The sequence below is a fragment of the Chiloscyllium punctatum genome, chromosome 23 (assembly GCF_047496795.1).
Source record: "Chiloscyllium punctatum isolate Juve2018m chromosome 23, sChiPun1.3, whole genome shotgun sequence".
Taxonomy (NCBI): domain Eukaryota; kingdom Metazoa; phylum Chordata; class Chondrichthyes; order Orectolobiformes; family Hemiscylliidae; genus Chiloscyllium; species Chiloscyllium punctatum.
The window spans coordinates 70,297,069-70,309,655 of NC_092761.1; the positions used below are offsets into that span (position 1 = coordinate 70,297,069).

Below are 12,587 nucleotides of genomic sequence, written 5' to 3' on the forward strand. Positions count from 1 at the left end.
GCTCAATGAAGACTGAGTCAGAGCAAGTGGAGTTTGCCAATCATGTTAGTTCCCAAACCTGATGGGACTCAATAATTTTGTGTGGACTATTGGAAATGTCAATGCCAGAACAAAATCAGACTCATACCCAATATCAAGATTGCAAGACTGCTTTGAGAAAGTTGGACAAGCCACTTACATCACAAAGTTGGACTTACTGCATGGTTATTGGCAGGTAGCTCTATCAGAGAAAGTGAAAGAAGTTTCTGCATTTCTAACTCCAAATGGGCTATATCAATTCAAAGTGATGCTGTTTGGAATGAAGAAAGCACCAGCCACATTCCCAAGACTCATGAACAGAGTTGTGGTTGGATTAACAAATTGCGCAGTCTATTTGGATGATGTAGTGACCTCTCGTGAGTCATGGAAAGGTGGTACAATTGGCAGAGCTCTTTGAAGAATTACTTCTTTTGCCATTCAGACAATTATCCAAGCTCATGAAAGAAAATATGTCTGTAGAACAGTTTTGTTTTATAGACATGACAAACAGTTGAATAAAACATCCGAATGAATTTAACAAAAATGAAATGCAAGGAATTTGTACAATTATTCACATCTCTACTCATCTTAACGTTATTAATACAAATTACCAATAAGGCAAACTTTTTAACATTCTCTTTCTTGTGAAATGTCACCACTTAATGCATTATTTTTAGTACAAAGATGGCTTTGAATTACTACAGTTAGATTGTATTGCGTGAAGGAGAATGTGAGCCTTTCCATAACAAAGAATGTTGGGGTCAAGCGTGGTGCAATTTCTAATACAAGGAAACACATGCAAATACAAGAATCTGAAATTAAAGGGATTGTGAAGGTACACAGAACACCAAACAATACCATGTTTATTGCCACAGATGTATTTATTTGTTACATATTATTTTATCATGTCAATGTTCAAATTTAGAGATGGCTGTGAAAATGCAACAGTTTCAATTCAGTTTCCTCTGAGAAATAAACTGAGGAAATAGGTCTTTAAACACACAGATGAATGGAAATTAGGTCCTCACCATTTCGCAGCTAGCCTGCTTCGGTCATGTTTAAGAAACAGAATTAATTTCCCACCAGATTAAGAGATTACGATTGACTATAACTCATAGGAGAGACGTGGTCAGGAGGGAAATAGGATGGGGTAGGGTGGTGAAATATGTGACCAAAAGAATGGCAATTCATCACAGTCACCCAGGTGATTTTAATAAGTGGGATTCATTCACATTCAGCAAAAGCTCTTGTGGCCGTGTGGTAATATCCCAAGCTCTAACTAGAAGGTCTGGATTCAAGTCACACCTGCTGCAGAGGATCTAACAGCATTATTGAGAAGGTTGATTAGAAAATAATCACCATTTGGGAAAATGGCCTTACGTCTAAACTCGGACAGAATGACATCAGGGTTTAAATTGTTACATAATGTAAATACTTAATACTGGCTAGGTTTATAATTTCTTGAGTTTAGAAGGCTGAGGTACGAACTAGTTGAGTTTTGAGCTAGTTCATAGGATATGTTGAAAAATTATTTCTTCCACCTGCAAGTCCAGAACACAGGAACTAAACATTTAAAAGTTAGGCCAATCAAGGGTGATGTCAAGATGCTTTGCTTCTGTAAGATTAGATTAGACTCCCCCTTCGGCCCAACATGTCCACACTGACCTCCGAAGAGTAACCCACCCAGACACATTTCCCTCTGAGTAATGTACCTAACATTATGTAAAAACAAGGACTGCAGATGCTAGAAACCAGAGTCTAGATTAGAGTGGTGCTGGAAAAGCACAGCAGGTCAGGCAGCATCTGAGGAGCAGGAAAATTGACGTTTCGGGCAAAAGCCCTTCATCAGGAATAGAGGTAGGGTACCTGCAGAGTGGAGAGATACATGAGGGGGGAGTGGGGGAAGGTAGCAAAGAGTACAATGGGTTAATGGGTGTGGGGATTGAGGTGATAGGTCAGAGAGGAGGGTGGAGTTGAAAAGTGGAAAGGAAAATAGGCAGATAGGACAGGTCATGAGAGCAGTACTCAGCTGGAAGGTTGGAGCTGGGGTGAGGCGGGGGAAGGTGAAACGAGGAAACTGTTGAAATGCACATTGATGCCATTAGGTTGAAGTGTTCCAAGGCGGAAGATGAGGCATTCTTCCTCCAGGCGTCAGGTGGTGAGGGAACGGCGGTGGAGGAGGTCCAGGACTTGCATGCCCTCGGCAGAATGGGAGGGGGAGTTGAAATGTTGGGCCACAGGACGGTGGGGTTGATTGGTCCGGGTGTCCCAGAGATGTTCCCTAAAGCACTCTGCTAGGAGGCGTCCAGTCTCCCCAATGTAGAGGAGACCGCATCGGGAGCAACAGATATAATAAGTGATATTGGTGGATGTGCAGGTAAAACTTTGATGGATGTTGAAGGCTCCTTTGGGGCCCTGGATGGAGGTGAGGGAGGAGGTGTGGGCACAGGTTTTGCAATTCCTGCGGTGGCAGGGGAGGGTGGGTTGTTGGGGGCCGTGGACCTGATCAGGTAGTCATGGAGGGAACGGTCTTTGCGGAAAGCGGAAATGGGTGGGAAGGGAAATATATCCCTGGTGGCGGAAATGTCGTCGGATGATGTGGTTTATGCGAAGGTTGGTAAGGTGGAAGGTGAGCACCAGGGGGGGTCTGTCCTTGTTACGATTGGAGGGGTGGGTTTGAGGGCAGAGGGGCGGGATGTGGATGAGATGCGTTGGAGGGCATCATTAACCACGTGGGAAGGGAAATTGCGGTCTCTAAAGAAGGAGGCCATTTGGTGCGTTCAGTGGTGGACCTGGTCCTCCTGGGAGCAGATACAACAGAGGCAGAGGAATTGGGAATACAGCATGGCATTTTTGCAGGAGGGAAGGTGGGAAGAGGTGTAATCCAGGTAGCTGTGGGAGTCAGTGGGTTTGTAAAAAATGTCAGCGTCAAGTTGGTCGTCATTAATGGAGATAGCGAGGTCCAGGAAAGGGAGGGAGGTGTCAGAGATGGTCCAGGTAAAGCAGGGCATTCTGTAACAAGCAATCGGCAATGCATGTTCCACAGACACAGAGTGTAGACAGGCAAAATATCACCTTGGATATAGAATAAAATTTAAACTACTGGTTATGTACTTCAGCAAGCTCGGCAATTGTTGTGGTTCTGTTCGCCGAGCTGGGAACTTGTATTACAGATGTTTCGTCCCCTGTCTAGGTGACATCCTCAGTGCTTGGGAGCCTCCTGTGAAGTGCTTCTGTGATGTTTCCTCCGGCATTTATAGTGGTTTGTCTCTGCCGCTTCCGGTTGTCAGTTCCAGCTGTCCGCTGCAGTGGCCGGTATATTGGGTCCAGGTCGATGTGTTTGTTGATAGAATCTGTGGATGAGCGCCCTGCCTCTAAGAATTCCCTGACTGTTCTCTGTTTGGCTTGTCCTATAATAATAGTGTTGTCCCAATCAAACTCATGTCGCTTGTCATCCGCGTGTGTGGCTACTAAGGATAGCTGGTCGTGTCATTTCGTGGCTAGTTGGTGTTCATGGATGCGGATCGTTAGCTGTCTTCCTGTTTGTCCTATGTAGTGTTTTGTGCAGTCCTTGCATAGGACTTTGTATACTATGTTAGTTTTGCTCATGCTGGGTATCGTGTCCTTTGTCCTGGTGAGTTGTTGTCTGAGAGTGGCTGTTGGTTTGTGTGCTGTTATGAGTCCTAGTGGTCATAGTAGTCTGGCTGGCAGATCGGAAATGTTTTTGATGTATGGTAATGTGACTAGTTTTGGGTTGTAGCATGTTCTCATTCTGTTGTCTTTCCCTTAGGCATCTGTTGATGAAATTGCGGGGGTATCCGTTTTTGGGGAATACATTGTAGAGGTGTTCTTCTTCCTCTTTTTGCAGTTCTGGTGTACTGCAGTGTGTTGTGGCCCTTTTGAACAGTGTCTTGATGCAACTTCTTTTGTGTGTGTTGGGGTGGTTGCTTTCGTAGTTCAGGACTTGGTCTGTATGTGTGGCTTTCCTGTATACCTTTGTGGTGAATTCTCCGTTAGATGTTCTCTGTACCATCACGTCTAGGAATGGGAGTTGGATGTCCTTGTCTTCCTCTCTAGTGAATCTGATTCCTCTGAGTCTGGTGTTGATGATCTGGTGCGTGTTTTCTATTTCTGTGTTTTAATGATTACAAAGGTGTCATCTATATATCTGACCCAGAGTTTGGGTTGAATTTGCGGTAAGACTGTTTGTTCTAATCTTTCCATTACCGCTTCTTCTATGAGTGCAGAGATGGGTGAGCCGTTGATTTGTTCATAAATTTGGTTGTTGAATGTGAAGTGTGTTGTGAGGCACAGGTCCAGTAGTTTAAGTATTGTGCCTCACAACACACTTCACATTCAACAATCAAATATATGAACAAATCAACGGCACACCCATGGGCTCACCTATCTCTGGACTCATAGCAGAAGCGGTAATGCAAAGGTTAGAACAAACAGTCTTACCGCAAATTCAACCCAAACTCTGGGTCAGATATATAGATGACACCTTTTAATCATTAAAACACAGAAATAGAAAGCACACACTAGATCATCAACGCCACACTCACAGGAATCCGATTCACTAGAGAGGAAGAAAAGGACAACCAAGTCCCATTCCTAGACGTGATGGTACAGAGAACACCGAACGGAGAATTCACCACAAAGGTTTCCAGGAAAGCCACACACACAGACCAAGTCCTGAACTACGAAAGCAACCACCCCAACACACACAAAAGAAGTTGCATCAAGACACTGTTCAAAAGGGCCACAACACACCGCAGAACACCAGAACTGCAAAAAGAGGAAGAAGAACACCTATACAATGTATTCGCCAAAAACAGATACCCCTGCAATTTCATCAACAGATGCCTAAGGGAAAGACAATGGAACGAGGACATGCCACAACCCAAAGGTCTAGCCACACTACCAGACATCAAGAGCATTTCCGATCTGCCAGCCAGACTACTATGACCACTAGGACTCATAACAGTACACAAACCAACAGCCACTCTCAGACAACAACTCACCAGAACGAAGGACCCGATACCCAGCATGAGCAAAACCAATGTAGTGTACAAATTCCCATGCAAGGACTGCACAACACACTACATAGGACAAACAGGAAGACAGCGAACGATCTGCATCCATGAACACCAACTAGCCACGAAACGACACGACCAGCTATCCTTAGTAGCCACACACACAGATGACAAGCAACATGAGTTTGATTGGGACAACACTACTATTATAGGACAAGCCAAACAGAGAACAGTCAGGGAATTCGTAGAGGCATGGCACTCATCCACAGATTCTATCAACAAACACATCGACCTGGACCCAATATACCGGCCACTGCAGCGGACAGCTGGAACTGACAACCGGAAGCGGCAGAGACAAACCACTATGAATGCCGGAGGAAGCATCACAGAAGCGCTCTACAGGAAGCTCCCAAGCACTGAGGATGTCACCTAGACAGGGGACAAAACGTCTGCAACACAAATTCCCAGCTCACTGAACAAAACCACAACAACAAGCACCCGAGCTACAAATATTCTCACAAACACATCACAGGGTTGCACTAAATAGGTGTTAAGGTGCATGTTGAGTTAAAATTACAGACCCGCCATGATGTAACTGACCAGGATAAATTTATTGTCTGTATTTAAAATTGCAGTCAGCTGGATCAAGTTAGGAGATAGCACATTATTCCTCGTCACTTGGTTTGAGAAGATCGAGAAAGAGGTTAAAATTCTGCTAAAGTTAAAACTTTAGCGCGGTCAGCGATTCATCATTCCAGTTTCCTTACTGCCAGCAAAATGTTCGACAAATGATTCAATATTTTGTTGCAAACTTACTTATGCACAGGGGATTTTGTAAAAAATTATTGTCGCATTGTAGAGGGTTGTGAATCTGTAGAATTCCCTGAGTGAAATAGTTTAGGCTTCGTCATTGAATGATTTTAAAGCTAAGATAGATACTTTTTTGAACAGTAAAGGAATTAAGGGTTATGGGGAGAGGGCAGGAAAGTGGAGCTGAGGCCACAAAAACAAAACACCATATTCATACTGAATGGTGGAGCAGGCTCAATGGGCCAGATGGCCTACTCCTGCTCCTAGTTCTGATGTTCATTTAGCTACAAGTGTGAAATTAATGTTGGTGTAAAGTTCTGTCTGCATTTGCCAAATCGTTCAAAGTTACCAGGAGGAAAGTGACGCAAAGTACAATTTAAACAACTCAACAAAACAAATGCATTATTTAATATAGCAAATAGCTGTTGTTTTATCTCAAGGTTTAGGGAAACAGCATTTTTAAAATCAACCATTACAGAGTTGTTGTGATGCATCCCTGGAGCAGGTGGAACTTGTGCCTGGGCCTACTGGATCGGAAGTAGGAACATTACCAGTACACCACAAGAATCCCTACAAGGTTTAGGCAAACTAGTTAATTATCAAATTTGTCAGCTGTATCACTGATTAAGTTTTATTATGTTGCCAAACCAGATGTTATCTGTTATTTCAATTTATGATTCAGAGAATGACTTTCTTGCGTCAAAAGGTGAGAATTTTTCCTTTTAGTTTTCAAGCATATGTCTTTGAAAGCTTACAAAAAAAGCAGAAACAAAAGAAAGTTATTAATAATCCAACGTACGCACATTAATCATGAAGATTTGTGTGCGCACTCAGGTCCTCTAGTTTGGCTTAAAAAAAACAACAGGACAGGACAATAACACAAAACCCTGATTGTGAAAATTAACATTTGAAATAAAAGGTGTAAAAGAGCAAATGCAGAACTGTTGCATTCCTCTTGAATAATTCTTTACAAGCATTCAAATTAAAACAAAATACAGAAAATGTAGGAAATACACAACTGCTCAGCCAGGATCTTTGCAGAGAAATACCTTGTGATGACAAGTACACACACATTATAACTTGTCTTTGCCTAATTGATTAGCTGTGTATTTTCAGTATTTTGTATTTTCATCTTAGATTTCTAGTTTTGTTTCATCACCTTAGTTGAACTCAAAAGACTGAAGTATAAGATAACATTTATTTTTAGAAGTAGTTTGCCAGATATTTTATTAGAAAAAAAAAGTTCATTTATTTTTATGTTTTATTGTTGAAAATGTATTTTGTTATCTGTAGGAGAGGCACACTTCAAAACATTAAGATGGATATTATGAGATGATGATGGTACACACTTAGAAGTACCAATTCTTCAGTCATTCCACAATTTGATCATGGACAACCTGACCCTAATTAAGCCTGTGTCTACATTCATGGCACATTTTCAAATGCGTTCATTTTTAATAGGTCTTAGCACAAAAGAAAAAGAGATTTGCTTTAGAAAGAGCTTGGACCAAGAAAGCTGCTGACTGACTTAGATAGTCAATGTATTTGTGCATGATATGTAACAGTACAAAGAATGCAATCAGAAACCACAGTCTAGTAAGGAAACAGAAAAGAAAATGCTTACTTTTGAAAGTCGCTTGTGAGACTAGTAGAGACAGAGCATGCACAGAAGAAAACAAAGAAATCACAACATAAAATTTGTTGAAATGTTAAGGAAAAAAAGCACTTAGAAATTGAACTTTAAAACCAAGATGTTAGTGGGTTAAAAAGTCAAAAACAGTACTGGTTCCATTAACTAATTGAACCCATGGGAATCATTATTCTGAGCTATACTGGGTGCAGTACTTCATATTCATGTGAAACATATACTTATAAAGTGAATTGATTAAATATTTGTATTACAGCTTGACATTCAATCCAGAGATCCTCACCTTTGCCTAGTGCTATTCGTTACCTAATTATAATAATTGGTCAGGTATGCCTTAGTGTTCAAAATGATTACTTTCATTGCAGGAGTGCAAGTGTACAAATGTCAATTTATTTATACTGTATGCAGATTTCTAGAAGCTCAGTAAAAACTACCACTAAGTGGCAGAGTGAAAGATTTAATTTTATTGGTGCATCTCCAATACACCTGCCATTATGGGTTTCCTACATTACAAAAGGATAACACATGAAAAATACTTCATTGGCTAGAAAGCACTTTGAGACATGCGAAGGCAATGAAAAATGCTTTTGAATGCAAGGCTTTCTTTTGCTTTTGAACAAAAAATATTAACATTAAATATTTGGAAGAGGAGTTATCACTGTTTAGCACCAACAGGATTTGTGTCACTGCAGAACAGATTCAAGATCACAATATTTTCCACAAGTTTTAGAAAAAGAAATAAGATTTAATGTGAGCACACAGCAATTAACTAGAATGCAAAATCATTGCAGATACATGAAGAAGAGTAACATGTCGAACATTTGGGAAAAGCTTATTACTTGGTGATAACTGACATCCTACGCCCAAACAACTTCAGAATCGTCCTAACGTATGCATGAAACAGCATTGAGGTGGATGCATGAAATTTTGAAATGTGTAGAAAATTATAAATGCAAGTAAATCATACAGAAAATTATTCAATTGCAAATTAAATGCTTTTGTTTCATCAGCCCTTGAGAAGGTTCAAAATTTAAGTGGGTCATTCTAACTGAACAGACGGAAAATTCACTTGACTCGCTGAATGCTAGTTTTGCAACCCACCCAACATTAATTCACATTGACATTAACAAAGAGTAAAATTGGACAGAGTGTAAAATCAGCATCATCGCTGATCCAGCAGTTACCAATGGGCAGGTTAAGTTTGCCCCCAATATCTTTAATTGATTCACAAAAGGGTTTAAACTCTTCTCCAAGCTTGGTTTCCCATCTCAGCTGGGGATTCATCACAAGAAAACTTTCCTGCAACTCAATCCTCTCCCCACAAGATAAGAGGAGCAAAGAAAAATCACACCATACTAATCAATGGACAATAATCCTTTGAAATGTGCTGAGGAAGCATAAGATTGATCTTGATTATGACAGGAGCACAAAATTATTCAAGTTTTCACAGGATAAACAGTCATAGTAAGGGCAAATAATTACCGACAGAAAACCTATAGCCCTCGAAAATGGAGAACTTATTGCATTTAGTTTAGAAGGTTCTGAGAAATTGAAAGCTATGTTTCAGATTATTTAAGATATTTATCATGCTGTTTCTTTATAGAATGGTTACAGCACTTAAGAGGTCATGATATCTGAGCCAGCTCTCTGGTAGAACAACTCACCCACAATGACACCAAACCTTTTCCTTGTCACCCCGCAAAATATTTGGCTTCAGACAATTATCTAAGTTGCTTTGGAAGGCCTTGATTGAATTTAGATATATCAATCTATAAATTCGAGTCGACTCACAAGATAATAAAGTATATTTATATTCGAGAGTTCTACTGAAATCTTGCCAATTGTGAAGAGGTTATCACATAATCCAATTGGCTATTACCATAAAACTACACTGTCAATTAGTACCAAGAATTAAAACAACACAGAAGGTGGCTTAGTGGTTAGCACTGCTGCCTCACAGTGCCAGGGAGCCAGGTTCGATTCCACCCTTGAGCGACTGTCTGTGTGAAGCTTGCCCATTGTCCTGGTATCTGTGTGGGTTTCTTCCGGGCGCTCCAATTCCTCCCGCAGTCTAAAGATGTGCAAGTTAGGTTGACTGGCCATGCTAAATTGCCCATAGTGTCCAGGGATGTGTAGATTAGGTTGGTAACCATGTGAAATGCAGGGTCACAGAGATGGGGTAGGGGAGTGGGTTTGAGTGATATGCTCTTCGAAGGTTGTTGTGGACTTGTTGGGCTGAATGGCCTGTTTCCAAAATGTAGGGATTCTATAATCTAAATCTTCACACTGGCTGAATAAGTAATCATTACACTACTCTATTATGTCTGTAGTAAAGCCTGAATCAGCATCCTTGGATGTGGTATGATTTTATTTAGGGCAGTACGGTGGCTCAGTGGTTAGCACTGCTGCCTCACAACGCCAGGAACCCGGATTCAATTCCTGCCTCGGGCAACTGTCTGTGTGGAGTTTGCACATTCTCCCCGTGTCTGCGTGGGTTTCCTCTGGGTGCTCTGGTTTCTTCCACAGTCCAAAGGATGTGCAGGTTAGGTGAATTGGCCATGCTAAATTGCCCAGAGTGTTAAGTGTAGGGGAATGGGTCTGGGTGGGTTGATCTTCGGAGGGTTGCTGTGGACTTGTTGGGCCGAAGGGCCTGTTTCAACACTGTAGGTAATCTAATCAATGTCAGTGACTTAACCAGTTTCTGTGAATAGGATAACAACCAAAGTATCCTTAGCTAACTTGTACAAATGTGTTTTCATTTCAACATCGGTAATTAGTATGGGAGCATTTCTGATTTACCATTTTGACTTATCTTGGAGAGAGTAGTGTCCAGCAACTTTCTTAAAACATGGTAGTCCATACGATGTAGTTACACACACAGTGTTTTTATTCATTTATTCACTGAATGAGGATATTGCTGGCTACTGGTTGGCCAGAAGGCAGTTGAGTGTCAACTACTTGGCTGTGAGTCTGGATTCACTTGCAGGCCAGACCAGGTAAGAATAGCAGTTGATGAGTTTTTCTAACAATGGACAATGGTTTTATAATCATTGATCGACTTTTAATTCCAGATTTTTATTGAATTCAAATTCCATTATCTGCCATGGCAGAATTCAAACCTTGGTCCTCAGTATATTACCTGAGTCTCTGAATTAACAATCCAGCAATAATACCACTAGGCCATCACCTCCCCTAGAAAAAGTGTTCCAGGTTTTATCGACAATGAAGGAATGGTGATATCTACATCAGGATGGTGCAATACGTGGAGCTTAATTTGCAGAAGATGACATCCTCATGCACCTGCTGTCTTCTAGGTGGTGGTAGGTGTGAATTTATTAGTTACTGTTGAAGAAGGCTTGGCAAACTAACCCAATCCATCTTGTATGGTAACCTATACTGCCATGTGTGCTGAGTGGAGGGAGTGAATATTTGTGTTGGTAGATGGAGTGCTAATCAGGTTGCTTTGTCCTGGACGGTGCCATGCTTCCTAGGCTGCACTCATCCAGGCAAGTGGAGAGGATTCCATCACAATCCTGACTGGAATCCTGTATACACAGTTGACAGCATTTTATTGGGTTGGTGTCAGGAAGTGAATTCTCACAAAATATGTAGACTTGAAACTGCTATTAACAGTATTTATATGGATGGTATAGTTACACTTCTGTTCAATGGTAACCCGAGAATGTTGATGATACAGGGTTCAGTAATGGTCATGGGGAGCTTTGGGCAGTTCTGAAGAAGACACCTTTGCTCACCTCCAACACTATCCCTCCACCTGAACTCATCCCTCTGACCTTTTGTCTGCACTTGACCTGTTCACTGAGAATTGTCAAAGTCACGCTGGACGCCTCAATTTCTCTACACTCTCACCCATTCCAACTGATCTCCCCATGAACCGACTGCATTCCGTGCTCTCATATCCAACTCTGACTTTGTAATTAGCCTGCTGACAAGGATGGTGCTGCTGGTGTCTGGCAGAATGACCTCTACATTGCAGACCTGAGTGCCAGCTCTCAGATATCTCCTCCTATCGCTCCCTGGATCATAACTCCACCACGGAACATCAGGACACTGTGTCCACTACTGTCATCAACATCATTTCATCTGGTGATCTCCCCTCCACTACCTCCAAACTCAGTCTCCAAACCCCCCCCACAGTTCGCTTCTACCTCCTTCCCAAAATCCATAAACTGGACCTATTGTCTCTACAGGGCAGGAGCAGGCAGAACTCAGCTCTTTCTACCTCAACACTATTTCTTCTCCTCTTGCCCAGTCCCTTCTCACTTACATCCATGATTCCTCTGACGCCAGTTTCAGAATATCCAGTTTTCGGGTTCCAGCCACCTCCTCTTTACCATGGATGTGCAATCCCTTTTCACATTTACCCCCATCAGGATGGTCTCAGTGCTCTCTGCTTCTCCCTGGAAAAAAAAGGCCTGAACCATTCCCATCCACCACCACCCTCCTCTCCCTGTTCAAGTTTGTCCTCATCCTAAACACTCTTAACTCCTCTCACTTTGTTCAGGTCAGAGCAGCCGCCATGGGTACTCACATGGACCCCATTTATGCCTGTCTCTTTGTGGGACACATGACACTTTCCTTGTCCCAGTTGTATTCTGACCTTCACCCACAACTTTTTTTCCCGGTAAGTTGATGATATCATCTTGCAAGTTCCCTCTCACCTCTGGAATTGGAAAAGTTTATCAATTTCGCTTCCAATTTCCACCCTGCTCTCACCTTCACCTGGTCCACTTCTGAATCCTTCCTTACCTTCCTCGACATCTCTGTTCCCATTCCTGGAGATATCCAATACAAAGCCATTCGACCCCCATAGCTACCTGACTATACATCTTCACAGGGCAGAAGTGGGTACTGCAGATGCTAGAGATTAGAGTGGTGCTGGAAAAGCACAGCAGGTCAGGCAGCATCAGAGGAGCAAGAAAATCGACGTTTCAGGCAAAAGCCCTTCATCAGGACTCCTGATGAAGGGCTTTTGCCCAAAACGCTGATTTTCCTGCTCCTTGGATGCTGCCTGACCTGCTATGTTTTTCCAGCACCACTTTATTCTTGATTAT

The 12,587-nt window shown here is 42.0% G+C and overlaps 1 protein-coding gene and 1 long non-coding RNA gene across 13 annotated transcripts in view; one reads left to right on the forward strand and one right to left on the reverse strand.

Moving 5' to 3' along the window:
- Window positions 1-12,587, reverse strand: part of gramd1ba (GRAM domain containing 1Ba) — a 607,589-nt gene that overhangs the window by 113,710 nt on the left and 481,292 nt on the right. For 10 of the 12 annotated variants that reach the window (XM_072593157.1, XM_072593155.1, XM_072593154.1 and 7 more), the window contains one exon: window positions 7,489-7,509. The exons of the other annotated variants lie outside the window; for them this stretch is intronic. In XM_072593157.1, the coding sequence (XP_072449258.1) occupies window positions 7,489-7,509 (21 nt within the window). The remainder of the gene's footprint in view (window positions 1-7,488; window positions 7,510-12,587) is intronic. 12 annotated transcript variants of the gene reach the window in all.
- LOC140494130 (uncharacterized) overlaps window positions 1-12,587 on the forward strand; it is a 111,797-nt gene that overhangs the window by 46,865 nt on the left and 52,345 nt on the right. The gene's annotated exons all lie outside the window — the stretch shown is intronic.